At 41.8% G+C, this 16,101-nt stretch overlaps 1 protein-coding gene across 3 annotated transcripts in view; it reads left to right on the top strand.

The window, feature by feature from the left end:
- The window catches only part of IQUB (IQ motif and ubiquitin domain containing), a 62,643-nt gene that overhangs the window by 24,474 nt on the left and 22,068 nt on the right, over positions 1-16,101 (top strand). For all 3 annotated transcript variants that reach the window (XM_073328230.2, XM_073328231.2, XM_073328232.2), the window contains exons 8-10: positions 88-263; positions 12,639-12,809; positions 13,895-14,071. In XM_073328230.2, coding sequence (XP_073184331.2) covers positions 88-263; positions 12,639-12,809; positions 13,895-14,071 — 524 coding nt within the window. The remainder of the gene's footprint in view (positions 1-87; positions 264-12,638; positions 12,810-13,894; positions 14,072-16,101) is intronic.

The following is a 16,101-nucleotide window of genomic DNA, read 5'->3' as shown; positions in this document are numbered from 1 at the left end:
ATACATATTGACAGAATGTGAAAGCAAAAATGTCCAGCTGGTAAACTTTTAGAAGTTTTTAAAATCCATTTTTTTTAATGAATATAGCATGGAGGCAGGAGGAGATTGAGCGCATTAACAGCACTCTCGCTGGAGCAGAAAGAAAGGCAGCCCTCTGTGCACTTCTAGAACAAGAGACACAACTGATTGCTTCCATTGGGAGACACAAACTAAATGCAGATGAAAAGAACCAGCAAAAAGCAGTACTGTTGTTTTTGGATAAGGTTGGTGACATAATTCAGTCTGAACATGAATGTACCCAAAATTCAAAAACCTAATATCATGTACAAACCAGCAGACAAAAGTAAACCACTGTAATTAGCTTGACCAGTTATGCATAGTGCAGACATTCACATGTTTGTCAGAGAATAGAATTGCCTCATTAGTTATAGTTTTTAGGTCTTTATTCATGTTGATACAATTTAATGAACACTTCATTTTTCCCAAGCACAGAGTTCAAGCTGCCACTTACTTTATAACTTATCTAATTATTTGAAAAGATATGAGAACAATGCATCATGTAACCTACCATCTGTGTTTCACTCTAGGCACAGCACAGCAAGGCACAGCAAGATATAAGTATATTATAATAATGACATTAACACTGAGTTGATTAATTTTGACTTATAAGAATATTCTGCATGAAGGACCTAACTGTGCTCTCAGACTTTAGTGATACAAGGTCAGACCCTAACAGAATGCATATCATTCTAGAGCTGTGTGACACAGTGTGTCAGGACAATGTGTGCTATTTTAGTTTTTGCACAGTACAGTATACGTTATTATCATGTAGGAACCCACACATGAAAAGTAGTTACTTTAAATGCATGATCTTTTTTTGAAACTTTAAATAATTCTGTCAATTAATTGCTCTCTCCAAAATACCCAGTGTCACTAATCAAAACTAATGAATAAACACTTGATCCTGCCCTCTGATATGCTGTATGTGCTACTGTGTATCTTGAAAAATCAGTTACTGCATTTTGTCAAAACATGCCTTAGGTACCTGTAAAATTTCATTTTGTTTGTTGGGTAGGGGTGTGTGTGTGTGTGTGTAAGCATAAGACAAAGAACAAAGGTTGCCAGGTGTCCGGTTTTCGGCCGGGAAGTCCAGTCAAAAGGGGACGTGCTGTAGTGCCCTGTTTTCAGAAAATAGAAAGTTGACAACCCTACAAAGAACTGGCCAAACCAATTTAAATGAAATGTTGGGTGGGGAAGGGAGGAAATAACAAAAATGTATTTGGAGTGGGGCCCTGAATGGCAAATTTCAGCATCAAGCAAATTAAAATGACAAAGTTATAAATGCCTCAAAAACAAAGTTGATAGTGGAATTCAAAACTCCAAAGTGAACTATACACTTTTTTTCAGAAATGGCTATGGATGCATTTATATTATATTGTATTATATAGAGATGTCTCCTTTTTCTCTTCACTTAAGTTCCCATCATGTTGGTTAACTAAATAAAAAACAAAATTCCTTCATATAAGATACTTGGTTCTGAGCTGTTCACAGCATCTGTAAGATTTCTTGTAGTAACTAATAACTTTTTAAAAAGAAAAGGAGGACTTGCGGCACCTTAGAGACTAACAAATTTATTTGAGCATAAGCTTTCGTGAACTACAGCTCACTTCATCGGATGCATTCAGTGGAAAATACAGTGGGGAGATTTATATACACAGAGAACATGAAACAATGGGTGTTACCACACACACTGTAAGGAGAATGATCCGGTAAGGTGAGCTATTACCAGCAGGAGAGTGTGTGTGGGGGGGACCTTTTGTAGTGATAATCAAGGTGGGCCATTTCCAGCAGTTGACAAGAACATGTGAGGAACGGGGGGGGGGGGGGAATAAACATGGGGAAATAGTTTTAGTTTGTGTAATGACCCATCCACTCCCAGTCTTTATTCAAGCCTAAGTTAATTGTATCCAGTTTGCAAATTAATTCCAATACAGCAGTCTCTCTTTGGGATTCTGTTTTTGAAGTTTTTTTGTTGAAGAATTGCCACTTTTAGGTCTGTAATCGAGTGACCAAAGAGATTGAAGTGTTCTCCGACTGGTTTTTGAATGTTATAATTCTTGACGTCTGATTTGTGTCCATTAATTCTTTTATGTAGAGACTGTCCAGTTTGACCAATGTACATGGCAGAGGTGCATTGCTGGCACATGATGGCATATATCACATTGGTAGATGTGCAGTGAATGAGCCTCTGCTATTGTGGCTGATGTGATTAGGCCCTATGAGGGTGTCCCCTGAATAGATATGTGGACACAGTTGGCAACGGGCTTTGTTGCAAGGACAGGTTCCTGGGTTAGTGGTTCTGTTGTGTGGTGTGTGGTTGCTGGTGAGTATTTGCTTCAGGTTGGGGGGCTGTCTGTAAGCAAGGACTGGCCTGTCTCCTAAGATCTGTGAGAGTGATGGGTCGTCCTTCAGGATAGGTTGTAGATCCTTGATGATGCGTTGGAGAGGTTTTAGTTGGGGGCTGAAGGTGGTGGCTAGTGGCGTTCTGTTATTTTCTTTGTTGGGCCTGTCCTGTAGTAGGTAACTTCTGGGTACTCTTCTGGCTCTGTCAATCTGTTTCTTCACTTCAGCAGGTGGGTATTGTAGTTGTAAGAACGCTTGATAGAGATCTTGTAGGTGTTTGTCTCTGTCTGAGGGGTTGGAGCAAATGCGGTTGTTTCGTAGAGCTTGGCTGTAGACAATGGATCATGTGGTGTGGTCTGGATGAAAGCTGGAGGCATGCAGGTAGGCATAGCGATTAGTAGGTTTCCGGTATAGGGTGGTGTTTATGTGATCATCGCTTATTAGCACCATAGTGTCCAAGAAGTGGATCTCTTGTGTGGACTGGTCCAGGCTGAGGTTGATGTTGGGATGGAAATTGTTGAAATCATGGTGGAATTCCTCAAGGGCTTCTTTTCCATGGGTCCAGATGATGAAGATGTCATCCGTGTAGCGCAAGTAGAGTAGGGGCATTAGGGGACAAGAGCTGAGGAAGTGTTGTTCTAAGTCAGCCATAAAATTGTTGGCTACTATGGGGCCATGCGGGTACCCATAGCAGTGCCGCTGATTTGAAGGTATAAATTGTCCCCAAATGTGAAGTAATTACTCTTTGTAACCACAGATTACCTAGGAGTTTTGGCTCAGGAGAAGAATGACTTGTTAGCTGCTCTTCGCTCTAAACATTTTATTAAGCAGGAGCCAGACATAGCAGTGATTCACAATGCAGCACAGGCTGCAGCTGCCAGCTCTTAGTTGGAAGGAAGGATTTACTTATGGTTCAATGCACAGGACAGAAAGTCAGGAGACCTTGGTGACATCTTGGCCTCATTGAACTCGGTGTCAAAACTCTCACTGACTTTAGTGGGGGCAGGATTTCATCCCTGGATTTTATTCCTGTCTGATTTTAGGAAGGTAACTTAACTGTTCTGTGCCTCAGTTTTCTCATTTATAAAATGGGGATACTTACCTAACAGAGATGACATAAAGGTACGTTAATGTTAAAGCTCAGCATGAAGCTTTTAGAAATCTTCATTACTCTTAGCTAAGAGATGTAGTAATATTCTGTTCCTTTCCTTAAACAGCTGTGAAGGATTGAGAAGTACTAAGGTAGTAGTGTGACAACCATAATACTGCATGAAGTTGGCAGACACTCTTCATGTTTTTCTGACCCTGTCAATTTGGGATGAGTGGAGAAGAGATTCTTTGGGATGACCTCAGCCCTGTTATGGGAACAGGAGAGAATGTTTGAGCCAAGTGAAGACCTTTTGAAACTTAGTAGAGGTTACCTAATGAGTGGATGTGGTAAGGAGAGAAAATATGAAAAGGAGGAGAAGCATCCAGCTGGTAATATCAAGCATTCTCCCAGAGCAGAAACTAAAGCTGCAGGGTCCCTGGGTCAAGAGATTTTTCAGTGTAGCCATTCTGTGGGCACTCTCTTCAACCCCCTAAAGAAACATCTACACCACACACTCAGCCCAGGTCTGTGGTACCTGGGCTTGGGAACTCGGTGTTTCCAAGCCCATGTTTGAGCATCCACACTGCATTGCAAAGCTGGGTTTACAATTGCTGGACCCGGGGGTCTTCCAGTTGTGCTAACACATCCATATTGCGCTACGAAGATCTTTGGGTCTGTAGCTGACCTGTGTCCACACTGCAAGATGACAGGGCTTGGATGCAAGTCATAGCAGAAGTGGAGGTCTGACCCACCCCCCTAGCAGGGTCCTAGGACTTGAATGCTTGCTGGCACGAGTCAGATCGATTTGTGTATGGATGGAAGAGGAGTTGGGGCTCAAACCTGAATCAAAGCCCAAGCTTAGTGTACAGCATAAACACACCTTAAAAAAACTCAAGGAATTATTCTTCCAGGAAATCCTGTGCTTTGGCTGATCTGAACAATATCTGTGAGGACACCAATATCAATGTTGACAAAAGATCAGATAACTCGGTCATGAAATTCCCTATTAAATATGATGTGGCCCACACACCAGCAGAACCATCAACTTTTGTCTTGCATCATGGACATAAGAGAAGATAAGAGATGACCAGATGTTCAAATAACCTACTGCAGATACCAGTTTATCTCATGTATTTCTACAGTTATGCTGCACCATGAGGTTGGTGAAGCATTCAATATCCACCTGGAACCAGCCATGCCAAACTGGATCTCTGCATCATCATCCAACCAGATTTTAGTGATCCACACCAATGTCTGGATAACACTCCACACAACGATCAAGAAGTAAAGTGAGGTTATTCAAAACAGATCTAACATTATCCATTCAAAAACTCATGCAGGAAGAGCCTATGCTACCTGTTTCACTCTGGCCACATGAATTCTTCACAGTGTGAGTCAAAGTTATTTACTAAAGAAACCTAAAACCAGGAAACTTTTGCCATCCTTGAGAATCACCCGCTAACTCTCTCACCAATGTCATTTTCCCCACAAGGAACCACCTTTCATCTACCCCAACACTAAAAACACAAAAGGCAGGAATTCTCTCTCTCATTAGCTCAGTGTCTGATAGATGTATACATCACAAGGGAAATAACGATGAAGAAAACTCATACCCCCAAACATTCCAAACAAAAGAAAAACCACAAAAAATAAAACAAAAGTGGGGGAAAACTCACTAATTCTTCATTTAAAACATCAAAAGCCAAAGAAGACTTTGCCACAGACTCTCAATATAGAAATTAAAACAAAAAAATTATTCATAAACTCAATCACACATAAAGATGCTCCAGAAACATAACCATTTGCGGGGGGAGGGATAGCTCAGTGGTTTGAGCATTGGCCTGCTAAACCCAGGGTTGTGAGTTCAATCCTTGAGGGGACCATTTAGGGGTCTGGGGCAAAAACTGGGGATTGGTCCCGCTTTGAGCAGGGGGTTGGACTAGATGACCTCCTGAGGTCCCTTCCAACCATAACCTTCTATGATTTGGGGGGAAGAGGAAGAAAGGAACAAACAGGTAATGGGAAATAAAATGCATTTGCTGACCTCAGCACCCCACTCCCCGCCACAAATCAGGGTACTCTGAAGGAACAGCTTTTTTCTTTGCTCTCCTGAGTTAACTATGGAGCTCCTGAGTGTACAGGTTGAAATTAAAATACAGAAGATGATATTTGGGAACAATCTTCTTACACTTAAAAAAAGAGGGGTCTGCAAGGGGGAGAATATAATGGGTTTAGATTGAAAGCCTATGTTCCAAGTTGGCTGTAAACTCTGCTGGGGAAGAAACAGTGTAATATTTCATTAGAGAGCCACTGTCTGAGCACTAAATAGACTTAACATTAAAAAGCAGAAGTAATATAGATCACTCATTTTTTAGCAGTATTAATGCTCAGAGAGGAGACTGAAAGGGTAAAAACTCATGCTTTTGATACCAATTCCATGATTTTACTTAGCAAGTATCCTGATTTTTGTACTCTTGAAAAAGAGCAATATCGGGTGAGCCTATAGCATACATCAATGTAACAGAGTTATAGACCCACCTACTAATTCCCATCAATTCCTTCTTTGTTGGGCTGTCACTTGGGCTTCTCCATCATTTTTGCTTATTCCCAATTCAGTAGCACCATTAACTACAGTGTTTATATGATACTGTTATGTGGGGTTTTTTTACATTTGTCTGCCTCTCTCGGACTAGGCCTGACTGCATTATAGGCCTGGTACTTGAACCTTGTACGGACATGTAACTGCAGTCACATCCCACTTGCCATTTAAAGATCACACCATCATATTTGAAGTCTACAGGCAATTGCACTTTTGCTGCAATACTCTCATGGTGTGAAACTTGCTCCCCTGCAAAATATTTCTCATTTCATCCCTTCCTGCTTCTAAATTTTAATTGTTATGGTGCTTTTAATGTATTTTTAGAATGACCTCTCTTGGCCCTCTATTTATTCCCTTCCCTTCCAAATCCTTTCTTTCTCTTTTTAAATTGGACTTCCTCATTTGTTGTATGTGTATGTGTTTTAAAAGGGTAATATCTTACAGCAATAAAAATCATAATATAGCCATGAGAGTGCTTCAGGGAGGAGCTATATGACTACTGTTATTTACTGCTGCCAGGGCCAGCTTGAGGCACCAGCAAAACAAGCAGGTGCTTGGGGCGGCACATTTCTAGGGGCGGCATTCCGGCGCCAGCCATGCCGCCCCTAGAAATGTGCCCCAGCTCACCTCCGCTCCGCCTCCGCCTGCTCCCCTGAGTGCGCTGCCGCCGCTCCGTTTCTTCCCCCATCCCTCCCAGACTTGCAGCGTGCGAAACAGCTGTTTCACGCTGCAAGCCTGGGAGGGAGGGAGGAGAAGCCGTGTGGCAGCACACTGGGGGAGGCGGCGGTGGTGGAGCGGAGGTGAGCTGGAGCGGGGAGCGGTTCCACTCCCCCCCCCCCGGTTACTTCCTACGCTCCCCCCCACCCTTGCTCACCTCCGCTCCGCCTGCTCCCCTGAATGCATTGCCTCTCCCTTGCCTGAGAGGGAGGGGGAGAAGCGGAGCGGCGGCGTGTTCAGGGGAGCAGGCAGAGCGGAGGTGAGCTAGGGCAGAGGGTTGCGGGGGATTGCGGGGGGGGGGGAGCTGCAGGAAGCAATGGGGGGGAAATGCGGCACGCCCAGGGGAGGAGGCAGGGCCGGGGTTTTGGGGAAGGGGTTGGGAAGGGGCATAGTTGGGGGGTGGGGTGGGGAGACAAAAAAGCAGGGGCAGCCAAAAAATTTTCTGCTTGGGGCCGCAAAAATCCTAGAACTGGCCCTGACTCTTGCTCATGGTGTTCATAGTTTTCATGCTTTGTACTGTTTCTCAGCTGCCTTTTCTGTGCCCATTCTATGTTGTCTCCCTTTTCTTTTCTCTGTTCTCTCTCTTCATGCTTGTGTTCTTGTATTGCTCTCCTCTGATGCTCTGCTTTGCTTTTATGTGCTGGCAGCAGAGTGCAATTACAGTAGTCCTGCTCCCTGAAGCAATTCAGATAACAGGATTATTGCAAATTCCACATTGCTGCCAGCAAACTAAAAGGCAGGAGAGAGCTGTAAAAAAAATCAGGAAGTTTTAAATTTCTTGCGTCAATCGTGAGTACGTGAAAATAAGCCTGAAATCAGAGAGCTTGAGATTCATTCTCAAGCATTGACAAACTTGCTTTTCATACTGATGACATTACTATTTCTTCAAAGAGGAGCTTCATGTTACATTTAGGTGCATCATTTCATTTTTATAGTACCACTTTACAATATCATCAGAAATTCCAAAATGACAGATTATACCAAGATTTTCATACTTTCTAACCCTGCTGTTGTAGATTTGGTGACCCAATTTTAGAGACCTTCTGCACTGTATAATACTGCTAGATCACTTAAGTGTTTTGCAAAAGAAAAGGAGTACTTGTGGCACCTTAGAGACTAACAAATTTATTTGAGCATAAGCTTTCGTGAGCTACAGCTCACTTCGTCAGATGCATTTTGTAAATTTGTCTCAACTAGCTGTAATCAGCATGTCCTAAAGAGAACCTTGCACTTTAATACTTCCTGACACAACAAGTCTCAAACTAGGAGAGCCAAAGGTCAAGTTTTTAATTGGCGGGGGTGGCCAAAAATTGAATTCATATACCCACTGGAAAATCATATCAGAAGAATTTAACTGTCTTAGTGTAAAGTTAGAGAACTGACTACTTTGTTGGCATTGGACTCTAATGATGCAGGCTAATGTAACCCTTACAACATTTTTAAAGGATTTGTCTTACTATGTATGCATGACAAAACAAAAGTAATAAACTTCTGTCATGGTAGAGTAAAAATTGCTTGTTTCCAGTTTTGCAAGAGTTTAACAGCTCTAATTCTGAGATTTAGGATTTCATTATAGGGTCTGTCCTGTTTCCTTTCAGATTTCTTAATCAATTTTGGCTCCAGACTATCAGTTCCAGTTAGCAGTACTTCATTTAATTATAGCCCTACACAGTACCTCATTTAATTATAGTTCCATACCTAGTGATGATATAGTTAAGAATCGGTCAAATTTGCAATTGCAAAGTCCTATTTTCAATTTTTTCTGCTTTTTTGTGCCTACATAACTTGAAAATTAAACTGTTTCTTAAAATAAAGCTTTGCAGGCTTTTAGTTCCTAATATGCACTATTCACATTTTATATGGCCCCCATTGCCATAATATCAGAGCACCTTACAAATGTCATGAATTTATCCTCCTAGCACCCCTGTGCAGTAGGCAGTAAGAAGTGTTTACTGGTTTACCTATTTAAAATGCTGTCTAAACACTAATTAAATCGTAGAACCCTGTTCTACAGATAGGAAAGTATTAATATCCTTATTTAACAGAGAGAGAAACTGAGTCACAGAGAGGCTAAGTGATTTGCTCAACACTTCACAGCAGTTAGTGGTAGAGCTGGGATTAAAGCTCACAGGTTCGTGACTTTCACTGTGATGATGAACCCCCAAACCACATACAAATTCATTTTTCCTCATGTTCCTCATGTCATTGTGATTTGTATTGCATGGCATCAGGACTACCCCTCTCCCAAACACTGCCCCTCCAATGAGCCAATTGTTCCCCCCCAAAAAACACATTCATACAAGTACTATTCCCCTTCTTCCACTGGGCCATGCAAGTCCATAATGTGAGCACACAACACATCCCTTAGTTCTGCTGCCCAGGTACAACCAGCTCCCACAGTGATAGCTACCTTTTCTGGCTGAGGGTACCAGTTCAGCATCCCCTTGCTGTCATAGGTCCATTCAGGGGGAAATGGCACACCTCTGGCTTCACAAAGGCTGTGAAGAGCACAGCAAGCCAGAGTAATTTGGACAGCATTGTGGCATTCCCCAGGGTACAATCTGGACTGTTGAACAACTGTGTGCCCTTAATTATCTAGCCTATGGTGCCTTTTACACTGCTTTGCTGTCAGAACATCCACTACTGGCCTGCTTACAGCCTTTAGCATGTAAAACACAGTTAAACATAAACACTCTGACCAATCACTCATGAATTACATACAGAGTGACACCCACATGTTCTTAGCCCCAGTCTTGACACCAGAAATGTGAATCTTGTACTGCACAGTACCCTCCTGAACAATGCAAACTCATGGTAAATCTGTCATTTCAGCAAAGGAAAATGATATATGCACCAGCCTTGTTATCACAGATGGAGTTTCCCACACAGTCTAATCCAAACTCAGTGGTTAAGATAAAGCAATAAGATAAGTATACCTACAGAAAGATAGATTTTAAGTGATTACAAGTGATAATGCTTAAAAGTCAGGGTTGGTTACTAAAGAAAATAAAAGAGTAATACAGAAACTAATATCTAACTTAATAAGCTAAGTGAATTTAGAAGCAAAGGTTTGGTCTCATCATACACTGTTATAAATTTCACAGCCTGCATCTCCTTTCAGCCTGGGACCACTTCCTCTTTATTTCAGTTGTTTGAGAATCATTGATGTCATGAGCAGAGATATGGGAGGAGGAGAGGTGAGGTGGAGGCCATTGTCTCTCATTCTTATACCCTCTCTCCTCTTTGAGGATTACCCCCCACTGAGGTGCAGACAAACAGTGTCTTGTTATCTGAGGTTTGAACAGTCTCTGAGATTAAATGTAAATTTCTTGTTTACACCTTTCCAGTGCTGAAGAATGGCTGCTTAAGCCGATGATTGCTCTTTAACACCTGGCTGTGGTGCCAGTTAGTCTTTGTCTCTGAAAAATTGGTTTGGACCTGCTTGTCTGGCCCTTCGAGCATGTTAACAATGATATATGTAGAATATTATAACTTCCTATACAATGTCGATATGCACATTTTACAAGGACAATAAACGATTATGACTTTTCAAATGATACTTCACAAGACATACTTTGTACAAAATTTATCATAGTCTTATAAAAGTGGTGACCATAATAGTATAGACTGTCACAAGCATTAATTGCACTGGCATCCAAAATGGGTTTTGGTAAATACCTCCAATGGTAAACACCTCCAATGTGATATTAATGTGCCAAAAGCACATACAACAACCATTCTGCACTTGCTGAGAGTGTAATTAAGCCTTTTTTTCACCAGGGCCTCTGAAATCAGGGTACAGTTTCGGAAGCCAAGGCAAAAGAGGGTACACGGGGTCCACCAAAATAACAGTGGTAACAGTAACATTGTTTATGTCAGTGTCATTTGGTGGCACTGGTATCCCAGTCTGTCCATGAATGTAGATTCCTGAGTGATGAAAAAGTCTGGCATTGTGAACTTTTCCTGTTCAGCCCACATTGACACTCATAAATCTGCCTCTGTGGTCCACTAGTGCTTGCATAACAATGGAGTAGTACCCTTTGTGGTTTATGTACTTATGTGCTCCTTGAGGAGGGCAAACTATGGGCACATGAATCCCATCAATACCACTACCAAAGTTAGCAAACCCCATTCTTTCAAAGCCAGCAATTACCTCTGGAATATCTTTAATGCCCACCACCTTGGGGTAAACCACACACCTGATTGCTTCAGTTATCTCTGCCACCACTTTATCGATAACCGACTTTCCAACCCCAAACTGGTTGGCAATGGACCTGTAGCAGGCTAGCCAGCTTCCAGACAGTTATAGAAACCTACTTCTGTACTGGCCAGGCTGACCTCATGTGAGTCTCTTTTGGAGGGTGGAGGCAAGCTGTTCGCAAAGCTACAGAAATGTAGCTTTCTTCATGCGAAAGTTCTGGTCCCACTGCTGGTCATCCCAGGTCTGCATGACAATGTGGTCTCACCTGTCTGTGCTTGTGGCCCTGCACCAGAAGCAGCAGTCTACATAGGGGGTATCAGCAGCTTTGCCAATTATACTGAGCAGCATCTGCCAGTGAGTCTACAATACCAGGATTCTCCTCTGCCACTGTCTCCTCCTACAGATCCATCAGGTACCTTTGGTGAGACAGAAAATGCCACTGAAATGTCCACCAGCACCTTGCAGATGCTTTGCCAGTTTCCTGACACAGAAGGAAAAGCACAAGCAAGAGCAGTTCATCAAAAGGCACCTCCTCCACATTGCTGGCTCTGGTAGCTGGCAGAGCACAGAACACAAGGATTGCTTGGCAGGTTGTGTTGGCAGGCAGTTCAAATTTCCTGTAACATGCAGAGTGGGCAGTGGAGTTTTTCCCTAGTGCACCACCTTCCTAGAGCTAGAGCAGTGACATTGGTAGGGGCCAGGGTGCTAGGCCGTGTGGGATACAGTTACTTTGACTCAGGTCTGTGCACTGCAGCGTGGATAGCAGAGCCTTAGGTTTCAGCATGGGTCAGAAAATTCTTAACCTACTGTTAAAATGCAATGTAGATGCTCAAGCCCAGGGTTCCTTGACACAGATCAGCTGACTCAAGTCCCACTATCCCTAGGCTTACGTTGCTGTGTAGACGTACCCATACTCTTATTCTCTTGAAATGTGAAAGTGGCACTAACACACTTGGTTCTGGGAGACAGAGAACTTTAGGTTCAGCAATAGGAACCCCTATTAGAGGGCTTGATCTTCCCCAAATTTATGAATGGAAAGAAAAATGCCAAGAACTACCATTATCAGAATTATAAATACTTGACTGATTGACTGAGGGAAGATTGCTTGGACCCAATATATATGTAAACTGGCCATTTTTACAACCCAGTCATAACAATATTTCATCTTAAATAACGTCTCCCAGAAAATATTCCACAGCACAATAGGCTTTAAGGGCTTAAGCCTGCAGTCCTTACAGGCAATTCTCCCGTTAACTCTAGTGGCAGTTTTGCCTGATTAATGACTGCAGGATCAGATCTTGAGCATGTATTCCAGTACCACTTTCAGTCAGTTCATTTTAAACCAACAGAGCATTTCTCTGTGGGAGAATGTCCTTTATTTTTAGTATGTTGTAAGTCTGAATTATTATGGCCTGTTTTTTTTTTTTACAAGTCATATAATATTGAAACTTTACTCTAGGGTACAATATATATTGTGGAAATATTGGTAGTAGAAAGAGCCTTCTGTATTAGATAAGTATTAAAGCTGACTCCTTGTTTATTATGGTAAGACTTTTTGTAATACAATGTACTTTTTTGGCTGTTGATCAAATTAAAATAACTCTGATTGATACAAATTGTTTCTCAAGTGTGCAGAGCCAAAGAGATGGAAAGCATATGATGGAAAAATAACTGAAATGGATACACGGTTTACACTACGTGCTAGAGAACTGCTTGAGATCTACCGCAGCATTAGTATGAAAGACCTCCCAAAAGATGAGAGGCTGGATGTGCTGTTAACACTCAAACATACAGTGAAGGTACATTTTGGTCTTCCCCTTAAGTTTAACTTTTGGTTATACGTTCCATACCTAGAGCCATAGTCATTTAATTGGTGCGGACACATCAGCAAGGTTTCTCTTGGCAAACAGTTGTGAGGATGTGGTGGAATGAACGAAAGCCTGGTGTGCTAACCAATGCTATTTGTTAAATTAGGAAAGGTCAATTTAATATACATTCAAGTTTCACTATCACTTTGTATGATAAGTATTCATTTCTTAAGGTAATTTTAAAGTTATAACCCTCCACTGTGATGTTAAATTTGTGTTAAATTTTAATACAGTTTTCGTATGAAGTTTAATAATTACAGTAATTGGATAAAACTGGGAGAGATACATTTAATGTCATTTATTTTCATTCTTTTTTATGCTGCAGTATTCAAAATACCTTTTCAGAAATTTGGTTATGAAATGTCTCTTAGTTTGGATTGTAATTTTTCTGTCTCACAAACTGATTTCCTCTCCCTTTTTAGTGGAGAAAAAATTAACAGGAATTTTTTTTTTAAATTTCCTTGTTTGAACATCATGAAGGCACTCAGGTACCTTGGTGATGGTACTTGCACCTAAATAGAATAGAAGAGCCTGATCCTGATCTTATCGAAGCCAAAGTGAGGATTTTGCCTTGGCTTTGATGGAATCAGAATTGGGTCCAAAGTCAGAACAGCTCTAGAAATAGTGCTCTTAATCAACTGCAGGAGCTTATAGTTTTTGGTTTTTGTTGTTTTCACAATAATAATGATCCAGATCAAATCCTGCATTCTGGGAAAACTGGAATTGCTGTAGAATCAGGATTTTTATTGGAGGAAAGAAGGCTGAATTTAAGCGGCATCATTCACCTGTTACCATCCATCTCCCTTTCTGTGTTTTTGAGATAGTGGTAGAGGAAGGTCGATAGCATCAGAAGAGAATATTTTTCTACTGTATAATTCTCTGTCAAACCTGCAGGGATTTCAGCACAGAATATTATGCTGATTTTGTTGGTGTTATATATAACACACACACATAGCTATATATGTATATATATATTTATCAGCAACGTCCGTTGTAACTTTATTTTGTTTGTGTAGGAACACGAGTGTAAACTCACCCATGAAATAGTGGAATTAATTGACAGAGAGGCTGATCTTATGATGCGAGGTGTGAAAGAATGCAATCTAGAAGGACTCAGAAAAAGAATATGCACATTATTTCTTCAGTATATTAAAACTCCATTCTTTAACCCTGAGGTTACTAGAGTGCTTAAGGTATTTCTCCTTTCTATTATGATTCTGATATTTGTCTATGGTAGAGCTCACTATATGCTCAGTGTTTACAGGCAGAGAAGCAAAAATAGTCTTTCTACCAAGGAACTTGCAGTTTTAAGGATGGGCCGTCAGGCACAAGGTAACGGGAGAGTGGAAATGGGAAACATTATATGCTTTTTTCTTTTTATTAATATAAGATTGGCCATAGGTAGAACTGCAGGAGTGGGTTTTCAAGAGGAACTAAAATGTGGAAATGGTAGAAGCCTCACAGATGAGCTCAGGAAGGTATACTGCATATATGGAAGATGACATGGAGGTGGGGTTTTTTTGAGACTCTAACCAATGGGTGCTCCGTGTGGGAGCACTGGCAGAGCACAAGAGCTGTAGGGAGTGAAGTAAGATAAGCTTAGGTAAGTAGGAAGCAGCAGAATTATGTAGAACTTTGAAGGTGGTGACAAGACACTTACAATTGATGCAATATCAAATGGGGAACTAGTAGAGAGATTCAGAGAGAGAGACTTGATCAAAATGTTTAGCAGGAAGATGACTTTCACTGCAGCATTTTGTTTGGACTGGAGGGGGAAAATGAGAGTTTTAGGGAGGCCAAAGAAGGAAAAGACTGCAGTAGTCAACGTGGGATATAATGAAAGCCTGACCAAGAGACTTAGTTATTGTGTGCTTCTATAATAGTATTCTCAAAAACTGTATATTGTACAAAATTAAAGATGTTTGATAAGGCTTATGACCACATAAATATATGTACAAATTACTATACTTACCATGCCATTAGAGTCAGTACTGATTCAGTGAAACAACTGATTCATTAAACAACAAGATGTAGTCTAAGATCCTTATCTTCCGAGCTCCTTAGTAAATAGGATGTAGTGGAGCAATGTTGCAGAAATACCATAGTTGGATGCACAAATGGGGAAAGTGCCTATACTGGATAGTTTCAACACAACAAAGCCACATCCACTCCCTCTTAAAACTGTATGACCTATGATTCTCTCATGAAAAGGGGCCACAGCTATGGAGTGGTGAAGAAGCTAGTGAACAATCAATCTAAGCAACCTGGTCCACTTCCCACTTAGACTAAAGTCTGGATAAAAAGCTTCAACCGTTTGACACAGATGCTTTGCTGAGCTTGGCTTCTCCTCAGTGGGTCCTGGATGGCCCCAGGCTTCATTACGCTCAGTTTGCCTTGAGGGGGGTATGATGCTTCACTGGGCCTGGCGTGCTCACCTTCCCCTGCGTGGGGATCAGGTTGCTGCCTACACAGTTGCTCCTCCTGTGCTTCTAGGGTTTTATTGCTGCTGCTTCTGCTCTTTACATCTACCTTCTGCCTTCTTGCAGGCATATAGGCAGACTTCTTTTACTCAGAAACCAACAAGAGCTAGTTGAGTCCCACATCCCTTGGGGATTTGTTGGCATCCAGGGTAGGGGGACCCAGTAAGCTGTGACTGGGTATCAGTAACCAGCATGTAGAGGCTATGCAGCAGCAGGTAGTAGGGACAGGGGATCTGGAGGCAGTAACTTTGTGGTAGTCAGGGCAGACGGCAGCTCAGTCATAGCCAAGGTTTGTGGGGGTGAGATCTGTCTCTTCTGAGGAATCAGGTTATCTGCAGGTGGGTTAAACATTACAGATGTAGTTATGTTTGTATTTGGTGCCACAGGCCTTCTAATTGGCCTGTGCTACAGACAACATCACAAACAAGATGGCTGCTAAATGGCATCCAGGCGGAGGAGACAAGCAGAGGAGCACATTCAAAATGACAACTGGCGAAACATGGGGACTGACTTACCAAGCTGATGAAAGTAGCCCAATTAGAGATCTGGGCCTGGCCCCTGTCCACACCATTTCCCCACTGGTCCTGCAGAACATGGTGAGAGTGAAGAAGCACATATGACATCTTTATTTTCTTCTTCGAGTGCTTGCTCATGTCGATTCCATTCTAGGTGTGTGCGTGTCCACGTGCACAGTCTGAGATTTTTGCCATAGCAGTATCTGTAGGGTTGGCAGTGGTGCCCTC

Source organism: Lepidochelys kempii, chromosome 1 (assembly GCF_965140285.1).
Source record: "Lepidochelys kempii isolate rLepKem1 chromosome 1, rLepKem1.hap1, whole genome shotgun sequence".
In the NCBI taxonomy this organism is placed as follows: Eukaryota; Metazoa; Chordata; order Testudines; family Cheloniidae; genus Lepidochelys; species Lepidochelys kempii.
This window is presented reverse-complemented; position numbering and strand designations above follow the sequence as displayed.